The 13,702-nt window shown below is 33.7% G+C and overlaps 1 protein-coding gene across 1 annotated transcript; it reads left to right on the top strand.

The window, feature by feature from the left end:
• The first annotated feature begins 11,210 nt into the window (after window positions 1-11,210).
• LOC121757188 (protein BRASSINAZOLE-RESISTANT 1-like) lies at window positions 11,211-13,308 on the top strand. Its single transcript, XM_042152704.1, has 2 exons — window positions 11,211-11,787; window positions 12,262-13,308. Exons 1-2 carry the CDS (start codon window positions 11,494-11,496, stop codon window positions 12,949-12,951), a joined length of 984 nt encoding a protein of 327 aa, XP_042008638.1. The 5' UTR covers window positions 11,211-11,493; the 3' UTR covers window positions 12,952-13,308.
• The last annotated feature ends 394 nt before the right edge of the window (window positions 13,309-13,702 follow it).

A 13,702-nucleotide genomic window follows, 5' to 3' on the forward strand; every position in this document is an offset into this window, starting at 1 on the left:
GAAATGTAGACAAAAAGTCAAAAACTGTATAAAATGATCGATCATTGTTTATAGTTCCCGTGCAAAACTTAAGAAGTTTGATTAAAACTTAAAAAATATTACTACTAGTAATTTTGAAAAATTTATGAAAATATTTAAGAGCTCCTTAAATAATAGTAGCACTTATCCATGATTTATAGTAATAGAATATCATACTCGCAATTATAAAACCTATATATATATATATATATATATATATATATATATATATATATATATATATATATATATATATATATATATTATTAAAAGAAATAGTAAAAAATTGTGAAGTACATATCTCAGAAAATAGTAAAAATAATTACAAAAAAAGGTTGGTTTTTTCATTAGTACTTGCAAGGAAAAAATTCCAACAATATTGTACAAGTATGCTTTAGAAAAATAATATACTCTCTCATTCAGTGAAAAGTATGAACATTTGATTTGTCACGACTCACGAGTTTAATGCATAATTGATAAAATAAGAGATATGGAAAAAATAAAGTAATTAAAGTATTATAAATGAAGAATGAATTTCACCCCATTAGAGAAAAAAAGAGTTTACAAAATTAAAAAGTTTACCATTTTCAGAAACGGACTAAAAATAAAATTGTTCATCCTCACCTAATTCTCTCCTAGACTCAATTAATATTACAAATACACTAAATATGGAACTGGAGAACCCTTGTGGTTCATTAGTGCCTAATGGCAAAGAATAGTGTATTTATTTTGGTCTATTCATTATCACATCTATCTATGATGTTAGACCACACAAGATCCACAAGGACCAAAATCTACCTAAAATTCAATATTATAATTTATAGTAGTAATAATTACTATGTTCAATTCAATAATAAATAAACGAATGCAGAGGTTATTAGAAACTTTAATTAAATTTTTGTACGCTTTGAATGTGTTAGGAAATCGAAAAGATATGTTGTAGGACTAATTAAACAAAGTATAGGGGACTAATACAGCTTTATTAGGAAGAATAGAGTAAGGTTTGTAACTGTAGTAACATCAACAGAAATTTAGTAGGCTACGATATGGTTAGGAAGGGCTAAATCATTGGAAAGTATTACATTTGCATAATACTGGAAAGTATTACATTTGCATAATACTACTTACGGTCAAATATACCAAAGTCAAGACTTACCAAAGGAAGAGAAGTAATTAGTGGAGAATGATATGTAATTGATATGAAATTAATGTGAAATACATAGTCCTAGAATAGATTGATTCACTACCAAAATTACATTGTAATCTTCCCTTTAAGTAGGGAGAAGGACCGTGTGGTTTAATACATCAAAAAGAAATACAATTCTCTCCCAAAAGCTTCTAATATGCATAGCCTTTTCAAGTCTCTCGATTACCATCGTTAAGATGGTATCAAAGCAGGAAATCAGCAAAAAACCTCAAATGGAGGTTAGCCAAATACATACTCTCGAGCTATTGATCGAGACAATCTCAAATCTAATTGATTTGTACAAAGCCAACACAAATCAAAACCAAAATTCCTACCATTCGAAGAAGACCAGTGACGGTGAATCTAAACCTGACACAACGGAAAAATTTGGCAGCGCCACCGACTCCCGCTCGCGTAACCACCGCAATGGTTCGCCTTCCGATCGAAAAAACTGGATGTCCGCCCTCAATCCAGACAAGCTCCAGATCAACCAGACCGTGTGGTCAGGCACGCACGACTCAGCTACCAACCAAATCGGTATACCCTTCATCAACCGCCCCTTCGCTCAGTGCCCTAACCGTAATGGTTCGTCGGCGCTAAAGCTCTCGGTGGGTGAAGGAGCGTCGGCAACTTTTTGGTGGGGAAGGAGGAAGAAGCAGAGGAGGTGTGGGGCCAGCGCTCCGACGGATTGCACCGATCCACCGCCGCCATCCAATTGTCACATATCCAAAAAGAGCGTTGGCGGCGGAGGCTTTGCGGTGGGGAAGAAGAAAGAAGTGAAGGAGAAAGTATTAGAGGTGGCTAGGATCAACTTCTGTCCGATTTGGGGGTTTTCTAAAAATACCCCCTCCATTTTGCAAATAAGACCCTCAATTTTGAGAAAATCCCAAAATAAACCTCACACCAAAAATCCCTACCAATTTCCCCCTAGTCAATTATGATATTACCAAATCCGCCCCAGTTGACCAAAAAATTGCAGAAAAAACCCCTTTTGTCCGAATTTCCGAGAATACACCCCAAAGTTTCGACAAAAATGAAAATACACCCAAAATTCCCGAAAATCCCAAAGCCATCCCCTGAATTCACAAAAATCCCAGTTTCACCCCCACCGAAAGAAAAACACAAAGAACACCCCCCAAACTTCCGAAAAAATCCAAACTGACCCCCCACTTGCAAAAACTTTGCAAATTGCACCCCAACCTTCCGAAACTATCAGCCAACCATATCCTGCCGGAACTCCTTTGATGCCTTAGCCTGTTCCTCTACAACTGTTTCCGGTCCAAAAGACCCTCAATGGATTTTTGACTCTGGGGCAACAGACACGATATCTTTTGAAGCCTCCGATTTTGTTTCCATAGCCAAATTAAAAAAATCCTATGTCCAAACTGCCAGTGGGGACCTAGCACAAGTTACGGGGGCAGGCACAATCAATATCTCGCCGACTCTATGCCTCTCGAATTGTCTTTTTGTTCCGTCTTTATCACATAAATTGTTATCAATAAGTCATGTGACTAGAGAACTGAACTGCAAATTACTGATGCAACCTCGTTTCTGCATGTTACAAGATATCAAGACGGGGACAATAGTTGGGCGTGGCACTGAGCGAGACGGACTGTACTATGTGGACGAGATAGCCCAACAGAGTGCTACAATGATGCTGACTCCCGGACCGACAGACAGACAGGCTTGGCTTTGGCATCGTCGGTTAGGGCACCTATCTTTGGGATACTTTCGTCTTCTTTTTCCTAAATTAGCTAGATCCTTGAACTCCTTTCATTGTGATACTTGTGTGTTGGCTAAGAACCATAGACATTCCTTCAAATTGAACAACACGAGAGTAAAATCCCCATTTGCTTTAGTACATTCGTATGTTTGGGGTCCCGCTCCTATCCCTGGGAGACAAGGTTTTCGTTATTTTGTGCTTTTTATTGATGACTACTCCCGCATGACTTGGATCTATTTCTTGAAAAATAAACATGACGTGTTTGATAGGTTCGTAGATTTCTATAATCTTATTCAAACTCAGTTTCAACACACCATCCATATACTTAGATCAGACAATGGGGGGGGGGGGCATTTGTCAATAATAAAATGCAAGAGTTTTTTAGGAGTAAGGGATTAGTCCATCAAACCTCGTATGCGTACAATCCAGAACAAAACGGGGTAGCCGAAAGGAAAAACAGGTACATACTCGAAATTACCCGAGCTCTCTTAATTGAATCTAAAGTACCGAAGTCTTTTTGGCCAGAAGCTGTAGCAACCGCTGTGTACCTCCTAAATCGTCTACCTACTGGCATTCTCAACTTCAAAACTCCCTTAGATATTTTTTCCCAACACTTCGACATCCCATCATCTCTATCCCTAGAACCTAAAGTTTTCGGATGCTCGGTCTTTGTCCACATTCCTAAACACGAGCGGTCCAAATTTGATCCCTGCGCTCTCAAATGTGTTTTCCTAGGCTATGGAAAAAATAAAAAATGTTACAGATGCTATGACCCTAAGACCCGTAGAATACTTACCACCATGAACTGTGATTTTGTGGAAGGGGAATACTTCTTCACCCAATCTAGTAGTTAGGGGGAGACACAACCTTCAGACCATAGTCCAAAGAATGACCTCCTAGATTGGCTACCAGATACTCAAAACTACCAATTAGGGGGAGAGCCATCAGGGGAACCATAGACAGGAGGAGAGTCACAACCAAATCCTGTCACAGATGTTGGTCCACCTGAAGAAGCTAGCAACACCGTTGGGCCGTCACATCCGGTAATACAGAACGACGAGCAAGGTGATACGAATCAACCGTCAACCCCGCATTCGATTCCTGAGGTAACCAGTTCAGATTCTGATAACATACCTGTGGACGGTACTAACCTTGATAGGGGAAATAATGAGGAAAGCGGAACCAGTGGAATAAGTGAAATGGATCCATACGAGTTGCCCCCAAGGAGAACAAGAGGAGTGCCTCCTCGACGATACTCACCGGACTGGAAAGGGAGAAAGGCGAAATACGCAGTATCTAATATTGCACAAAGTCACCTATCGGAAATGGCACGGGCCTTCGAGACTGCTCTATATGAGGAAGAAGAAATTCCACAGTCTTTTGAGGAGGCAAGCAAACGCAAACACTGGAGAGAAGCTATGAAAAAGGAAATAGATGCCCTAGTCAAGAATGGCACATGGGAGAAGTGTGCGTTGCCAAAAGAAAAGAAGCCAGTTGGATATCGGTGGATATTCACCATAAAAAGGAGAGCAGATGGTTCAATCGAGAGATACAAGGCGAGACTCGTGGCAAAAGGATACATGCAAATGTATGGAGTGGACTACGAAGAGACGTTCTCCCTAGTTGCTAAGATGGAGACTGTTCGAGCACTACTATCTGTAGCAGCGTGCAAAGACTGGAATCTACACCAGTTTGATGTAACGAACGCCTTCCTACATGGAGAGCTAGAACAGAATAAAGAAGTATACATGGAGGTCCCATCAGGCTTCGCCGGAGAATTTGGAGAAGGAGAAGTATGTCGACTGCGGAAAACCTTGTATGGGTTGAAGCAGTCCCCCCGAGTCTGGTTCGGCCGGTTCTGCCAAGCCATGTTCAAGCACGGATTTCAACAAAGTCAGTTTGATCACACACTCTTCACAAAACGGAGAGACAAAATCACACTATGCGAAATAAAGTAAACAACAAATTTAAGTTATCATTACACTAACTGTGCGAAAAATCACAAATAAAAAATGTAACTATAAATTAAATTATAAATAAAATTCAGTGGCATTACATTAACTATGCGAAATTAGGAATAATTATATAGTTTCATTTTTATATTATTTTACCATTGCACATATATGAATAATTATACTATTAAACATAAAGGTGGCAAATGACCTTAATTGTGTTATATTAAATACTCGTCTGCATTCTTATTGACAACTAATTTGGTAACAAAATATATAAGTGTGTTATACATGTATTCATTATATAGGTGGTATTAATTTTTTGACTTTCCAAATTTTATAATAATGTCCATTTTTAGAAAAGGATGAAAGTATTTAGTTGGACTTCTATAAATCCATTTGTCAAAGTATTATTAGTGGGACATACCATATCACATTGCCATGTGGTATGCCTTGACCACAAAATTTTTGCTCCTTCCTCAAAAGAAATCAGAATATTTTTTTATGTAACAAATCAAAAGGCATCAAATTGCTTGAATTTGATATCTTTTGTCTTACAGTCAATTACTTAATATTGTAGGCCACTTTGTAATAGGTATTTTGCACATATTTCCAATACTTCACATTTATTTCAGACCCTTTTAATTTGGAGTATTGTATACTGCGTAAAGAGGATGAACACGTGATCAAAATTATGTTGGTTTGCTCACATCGAACTACTGAAAAGTTTGCGGTGAATTAGTTAACATTCATTTGCAAAATAAAAGTTTGGATGCCTTTGTATAAATATGTTGAAATTGATTAAATCCCATCACCTAAATTATTGTACTAATAAATTTGGTATTGTAAATTTGGGATCTACTAATATAGATTTGATTGTACCTATGTAGGAGTATACTTTTTTTTAACTCGTTGATTATAGAATTGTCAAGTTGTTTGAGATCAGCTTGAAGCCTGGCTCAGCTCAAGGCTTATCACTTAAGCGTGTTTGAGCTAAATTTCTTTCTATAAATAAGATTTACGTGAAAATGTATTTTTCATGCATGTTTTTAATTTGCCATGTATATTTATATTTTTAATTAAAAATTAGAAATTATAAATAATTTTTCAAAAGTTCATGAATACGAAAGTAATTGAGGCTATGGTTTTCTTCTGGATCAAATATGAGGCCCCACACTGCCTACTTATCTCATAACTCTGTTTCAAAATTTGTGTTTCCGAAATAATTGAATCATTTACTAATTTTTTTTTTGATATTTCCCCCTCAAAAATTGAGAAAGCTAGTAGTACTAATTTATAAATGGGAAATGCTATGTAGTCACGTTATGGCTGGCCATAAAATGGCATTTTAGTAAATTTAGATAGTATGACTATTAATGTTTTAAATAAGTCATTTATTGCTCAAATAATTTTACACTATTACCCTTTTACTTAATTCTAGTTGTTTTTTATTTCATTTCTTTAATCCAAATTTTACACTTTTATACGTATTTCTTTTATTAGATTCATTCATTTTTTTAATTTTATATTTTCAATAATTTATTTTTACACTATTTTTTAATTTAAGATTAAAATTTTGTCCTTTTAAAAATGTTTTCCTATTATACCAAGTTGGAATCAATAAAGTTTGGTATTAGTTATGAAATAAATTTATTTGGAACTAATTTGATACTTGCTCTGTAGTTTAGTGATCATTTATAATATTAACCCATGATTATTAATATAAATAAGTATATTGATCAAAGCTCAATTTTACTTATTTGTAAATATACAAACATTTAGAGTATTTTAAGTAAATATGAAAAATAAAAGTATTACCACGATGCGTTGGTATTATAAATATAAGAAAGAATTAAATTAATTATCATGTAACCTTAATAAATATTAATTTTTATTTATATAAATTTCATGCAACATGAGTTAACTAATGATCCAATTGAATAAAATCTAGTCTCTTCATATTTATATTTCATAACTAAGGGTACAATTATACAAATAAAATTGATACATTTTAGAAGTATTGATTTCAATGAAATGACATTAAATACACTATCTTTTATTATTTTTTTATTTTTATGGCTGGCCATAATGTGACCCTTTAGTACTACTCTTTATAAATAGGGAAATGCTATGCAGCCATAATGTGGCTGGCCATAAAGTGGCATTTTAGTAAATTTTGATATTATTGGCTATTAATGATTAAAATAGGTTATTAATTGCTCCAATAACTTTACACTATTACCCTTTCTATTTAATTGTAGTTGTTTTTTAGTTTCATTTCTTTATTCCAATTTTTACATTTCTTTCTTTTATTCATTTATTTTTTACTTTTCTGTTTTCAGTAATTTATTTTTAAAATCAAATAGTCTATAATATTTTTATTATGTTATAGTTTAAGATTATCAAATATACTAAAATTATAGGGTGTATTATAATATAATTATATAAATCAATATACTAATTATTTTGTATATACTATGATATAGTTGTGTTTACATAGTTATTCTTTTCTTTTTATTTTAAACACATTATGTTAGTTCTAACTTAAATTTTATTTTAAAAATAAATCTTAAAATAGAAAAAATATTTTTTTAAACATGAAATTCCCATTCCCATAAGTCTCTGGCAATCTCCCACTCTCTTATAAAAATCAAAATCATTCCCATATTGCATTTGTATATTAGTAATCTATAAGCCTCAAAAATATGCATTTTTTAGTTCGTCTCACAAGAATATATACTTTCTAATTTGGAAAACTTTTTTCTCTCAATTGAAGTGAGAATGTGAAACTCATTCTCTTCTAACAATACTCTCTCTTTATTTCTCTCTCTTACTTTACCAATTGTGCATTAAAATATGTACCAAAATGTAACGTTATACATAATAGTTTATATGTTTATATACTTCCAATTAAGTTGTGATATAATCTAATTAATAATAATAGCAATTAATATTATTACTTAATATAGACTATAATACTATGTGCTACTCCGTTACTACATAACTTAACATCATTACCATCACCATCACCATCACCATCACTGTGTACTCCATAAGTATTAGCTTACAACTTTTACTTATTTCAATAATTTAATTTAAAGAACAAACAAATATTTAAATAATACAATGACACATATATTTTATATTTGAATAAAAAGTAAATCATGATTTCATATTTTATAATTCATGTAAATATGCTAAACCACTAAATAAAGTAAATCATAATAATATTACCTCTGAGAATCCACTCACAGTCTACATATTAATGCATTTATCTTTTATGTAATATCATTTTCATATTTTAATATATTTACTAACAAATAAAGCTAAAAATAAAAATTTGAATTTATCATTGCAATATGCCAATATTTCAATATCGGACCAATACTTTTATTCGTGCGTAAATACTTATCACGATGCGTTGGTATTATAAATATAAGATAAAATTGAATTAATCATGTAACATTATTAAATTTGATTTTGTTTATATAAATTTGATGCAACATGAGTTAATGTATAATCCAATTGAATAAATTATACTAGTTTCTTCATATTTATAGTATGTCATAATTAAGGGTACATTTGTCCAAATAAAATTTATACTTTTTAGAGGTATTAATTTCACCGAAATGACATTAAATGCACTAACTTTTATTAATTTTTTATTTTTATGGCTGGTCATAACGTGGCCATTTAGCACTATTCTTATAAATATGGAGTATAATCTTGAGCAGCTTTCCTGCCAAATATTTTTACACCAAGTCTGAAGTATGGGTAAATATCAGGCTCCAGCTGACGTGGAAAGACATGATTGGTTCGTTGACCAATTCGACAATCGAGGAGAGACAACTCTGGTCCCACGCTTCTATCAAAACAACACTAGCTCAAATTTTTGTCCAAAAACTTCTTTTTGCAGTAATGTGATTGTGAATGTGATACGCCAAAGATTTCTCTTTTGCCTTTCCTCCCTCAATCTATGAATAAAGTAGGTTAATAAATAAATAAATAAATATATAAATTTGTGCCAGTAAATAGTTACTCCATTTATTTACAATTAAAAATACCATGTACTAACTATAATAATTGAATCCAATTTTAGTCTCACTTAATGTGATACACCAAAGATTTCTCTTTTGCCTTTTCCACCCACAATCTATTTCAGTATGAGAAAATAGCTTAAAGTAAATAAATAAACTTGTGCTGGTTATTCCGTTCATTTACAAGTAAAAATCTCATTTACTAATTGTGTTATGACTATAATAGGTGTAAAAATATTAGTCCCACTTTTATAGTTTAATGAATGAAATGTAAGCTCCATTGATAAAAAAAATTGAATGGAATAGTGTATTGTGGAATAACTGAGTGCTGACCTTATCTTTGGACTTTGACTATATACAATTATTATTCACACAATTAATACCTCCATTTTATGTTTAATTATTGCAGCATTAACTTGTAATTATGATAAACAGAAGGATACTACTCTTATCAGTTACATGTAGTGATATAAATATTAATGCAAATTGTTGAAAAAATCATGAATTTTTGTCAAGATTTGGCTCTTACAACAATTTTTAAAATGACATTAAAAACCATTTTCAACAATATTTTTAGTTTTTCACATGAGCATCGGTTGGCTATTCGTGATATGTCGTTGATGTGACGCACATGCTTATGAAATTGATAATGTGGTTCGATTATATGCTATCTGTATTGAGAAAAATAATAGTACTCCTACTAACTAAAATTTACCATTGAGTTTTCTCCACGCCGAATATTTTGAATGTCATTTGATACAATTTCATCCAAACTAGATATAGTGAGAAAATTAATATTTTAAAAGCTTAATAATTTTTACAATCAATTTTGAAAATTGAAGCACATACCCAAATCTGACCAAAAATATTTATGACAATTTGCCATAAATATTACATCCCCATTCTATCGAATAATAAACTGCGAATCTAATTTAGTATGAACACGAAATATTTCATTTTCTAGAAGCCAGTTATGTCATGCTTTCTTCGTGTTTCACTAACATTTCGATATATTACTCTCGCCGTTCTTGAAAAGTATGAACTATTTATTTCTTTATTAGTCCGTTCTTGAAAAATATGAAATTTCTAATTTTAGAATAGTTAAACAACACATTATCCTACACATCATTTTAATTACAACTAATGTCATTACACTACACTACTAATGATATGGAACTCACTTTCTACTAATATTGTAATACACTATCATTTATCTCATCTCTTTTATTTTACCAATTATGCAATTGTTCATACTACTTTTCAGGACGGATAGTAATAGAACTTCAAATATTTACACGAACTTATGCTAAAATTTCAAATTTTTATTTAAAATTTTGACACGCTTTATAAACTACTATTACAAATAATGTAATTTGTAGCAAAATACACATGCTGAAATTTTATGACAGAAAATAACGTGGCGTAACTTATCGAGATTTAGTGTGTACTCTCCATATATACATGATCACTTATCAATTGTGGAATAAGGTCGAAGTATTATTGAATTCATAAAGATAAGTGTATCAAACACGTATTTTACTAGTATAAATTAAAAAAATTACTACATAAACTATTAATAACTAGTACTATTTCATATGTGCCATAAAAATAGAGGAAATTATGTTGATTTTAGTGTGAAATTGAAAAATTATGAAATAAATAAAGAAAAATGATTGGAGATTGTTAATGGAGAATATAGTCCATCTCATTAATAAAAAACTTATACAAAATGGAAAGTTAACTAGTTTTGAGAGAGAAAACAAAATGATAAAAGTAGATTATTTTTTTGAAGACAAAGAGAGTAATAGTACTAGGTAAAAATGGGTAAATTCCTATAGCAAATAGTATAACTATAAACTTATCTTGTTTTAAATTAATATTGAAAATCCAGATAAATGAGTAGGATTGCATGATTAAATTGGAATCGAATTGATGGTAAACAATTTAGTAGCGAAATTGTGGTCAACGAGCCGAATTGGAATGAGCTTCGCAGTTTAGGTACCTGTTATCATTACAAATTTTTTTATCAATAAATCGACAAGAACGCTGATTTTAGCCAAAATAAATTGAGAAACGCTAAAAAGAAAAAATAAAAAAATTGAAAAAATCTTCAATTTTGAACTAGAATTGAATCTGTTGATTTTAGTTCAAACCGAACCCCCTTGAAATTTTTCGGGCCAATTCTCGTTTAACATTGAACCGAAACCGAAACCGAAACCGGATGGAATGGCTTCAAAAGTGCAAACACGAAAAATAAGCGTGTGAGCGAACAAGCTGAATTGCAGTGCAACATTCATTTCCCTCAATTATTGCTTTATCTCTGTAAATGTAAAATAAAAGAAAAAGGCAAAAAGAAAAACATGCACATTAATATCATGATATGAACACACACACACACACACACTCACTCACACTCTCTCTGATTCAACACTTGGCAAAGCTAATTCCTCATCAGCATTGCATCCCCAAATTCAGCTCCCTCCTCTACCCTATAAAGCATAAACTCATCTTCCATCACTCCCAAAATTCGATTCACACACAGATCTAGAGAGAGAGTGAGAGAGAGAGCGGGGAATTATGATGTGGGAAGCTGGAGGATCGACAGCCTCATCGTCAGGCGCCGGTGTTGCTGCCGGAGCTGGCGTCGGAGACGGCGGCGGCTCGGGGAGGAGAAAGCCTTCGTGGAGAGAGAGGGAGAATAACAGGAGGAGAGAGAGGAGGAGGAGGGCGATTGCAGCTAAGATTTATACAGGGCTGAGGGCGCAGGGGAATTACAATCTGCCGAAGCACTGCGACAACAACGAAGTTCTCAAAGCTCTCTGCAATGAGGCGGGTTGGGTTGTTGAGCCTGACGGCACTACCTATCGCAAGGTGATTTTCACTATTCTTTCATTTTGATGGAAATTTAGAATTTGATTTTAGTTTTTTTAAGGTTGATTTTCTTCTGGTTTCCTTGTGGCTGTTGATGATTGGAATTTTAATTTAGAGTGTGTTTTGCTTGGTTTTGTTTGGATCTGTTGATTGTGATGCTTGTCTCTTGGTTTCTACATAATGATTTATTTTTCCCCACACGAAAAGGTTTGTAAAGATGGTTTTCTATTTCGTTTCTTCCATTACTTTCTAGTTATATATTTTTGCTCCATATTTGAATGTACAGAAAAATTAGGAATGGATTTAGCATTTGGATTAAATAGTTAAATACTAGAATTTCAATTTTGGAAGAATAATTTCGTTATAGAGAAGTTTAGAAGCAGGTTAATTGGAGTATAAATTAGTGAAGGTTTACTCTGCCTAAATCCATATTTGTTTGGGTGTTAATTTGATTGAATTGGACTAATGATATAGGGATGCAAGCCAATCCCAATGGAAATAGGAGGCACCTCAACCAACATTACTCCAAGTTCTTCAAGAAATCCAAGCCCACCATCTTCCTATTTTGGCAGTCCCATTCCTTCATACCAACCAAGTCCATCGTCGTCGTCCTTCCCCAGTCCATCCCGTCTTGATGGAAATGCTTCGTCACACCCATTCGCCTTCCTCATGAACTCGTTCCCTTCGTCTCTGCCACCTCTTCGAATATCCAACAGTGCTCCTGTTACCCCACCCCTCTCCTCCCCAACAAGAGTCCCCAAGCAAACTTTCAACTTGGAGACTCTTGCAAAGGAATCCATGTCTGCCTTGAATATACCTTTCTACGCTGCTTCTGCCCCGGCTAGCCCAACTCGTGTCCATCGCTTCACTCCAGCTACCATTCCGGAGTGTGATGAGTCTGACACCTCCACTGTTGATTCCTGCCGCTGGATGAACTTCCAAGCCTACTCAAATGCTGCCAACATGGTCCCTACTTCTCCCACCTTCAATCTTATGAAACCCGTGGCTCAACCCATTCCTTCCAAGGATGGCATGTTGGATAAGGGCAAGGCTGCTGAGTTCGACTTTGAGAGTATGGCAGTGAAGCCGTGGGAAGGAGAGAGGATCCATGAGGTGGGAATGGATGATCTTGAGCTCACCCTAGGAAGTGGCAATGCTCGTTAGCATTCCTTGCTCTTGCTGCAGGCTTAAAAGGGCATGCCTAATTCTGCTCAAGTTTTAGTTTTCATGGAAGACTCTCATTCGGAGACGAACCTTGGCCCATAAAGCTTGTATCGGTTCGTCTCTAGGTTGGATAATTCATTCATATTGTTTCTGTCTGGCCTTTCATTTGATCTTTTTATGCTTTTAGCTATTATTATTGGCCCCATTTTAAGTTGCTTGGGGTTCTATTACATGTAGATATTTGTTCTCATTTTTTGGATTGTGATCAAGGTCATTATAGACTAGTATGATATCACTCCATGTGTGAACTTTTTGATGTTTCTTCTTAATCAAAGATTAGTTTTTTCATTGTTTTTAGCAGTATGCAGCAGCTCACTTGTTGAAATCAGATCACTTTTCTTCTTGCATCTACTGAAATTTGATGCAAGATTTGATTGCATTTCTTGATTCTCTGCAGCATCAACATGAAGAGGCGATTCACTTGCTTATTTTATGAAACATGATTTACTCAGATTTGTGATTTAATAGTGGCCCCAGACAACTTGGTCTTGGCAATAATACAGTGTATTATTAGACATTATAAGTTAGTTATGAGATGAAATAAAGAAATTCAAAAGATTGGATTTGTGGAAATGATTTGGGGGGTTTGTATATTTTGTTTTGTTGTTAAGTGAGCGTAATATGTGGGCTTGATCACATGTAGTGCTTGATGAATGATTGTGGTGTTGGTCTACTTGTAAAGAAAAGAAAT

This window comes from Salvia splendens, chromosome 12, assembly GCF_004379255.2.
Source record: "Salvia splendens isolate huo1 chromosome 12, SspV2, whole genome shotgun sequence".
Lineage (NCBI taxonomy): Eukaryota > Viridiplantae > Streptophyta > Magnoliopsida > Lamiales > Lamiaceae > Salvia > Salvia splendens.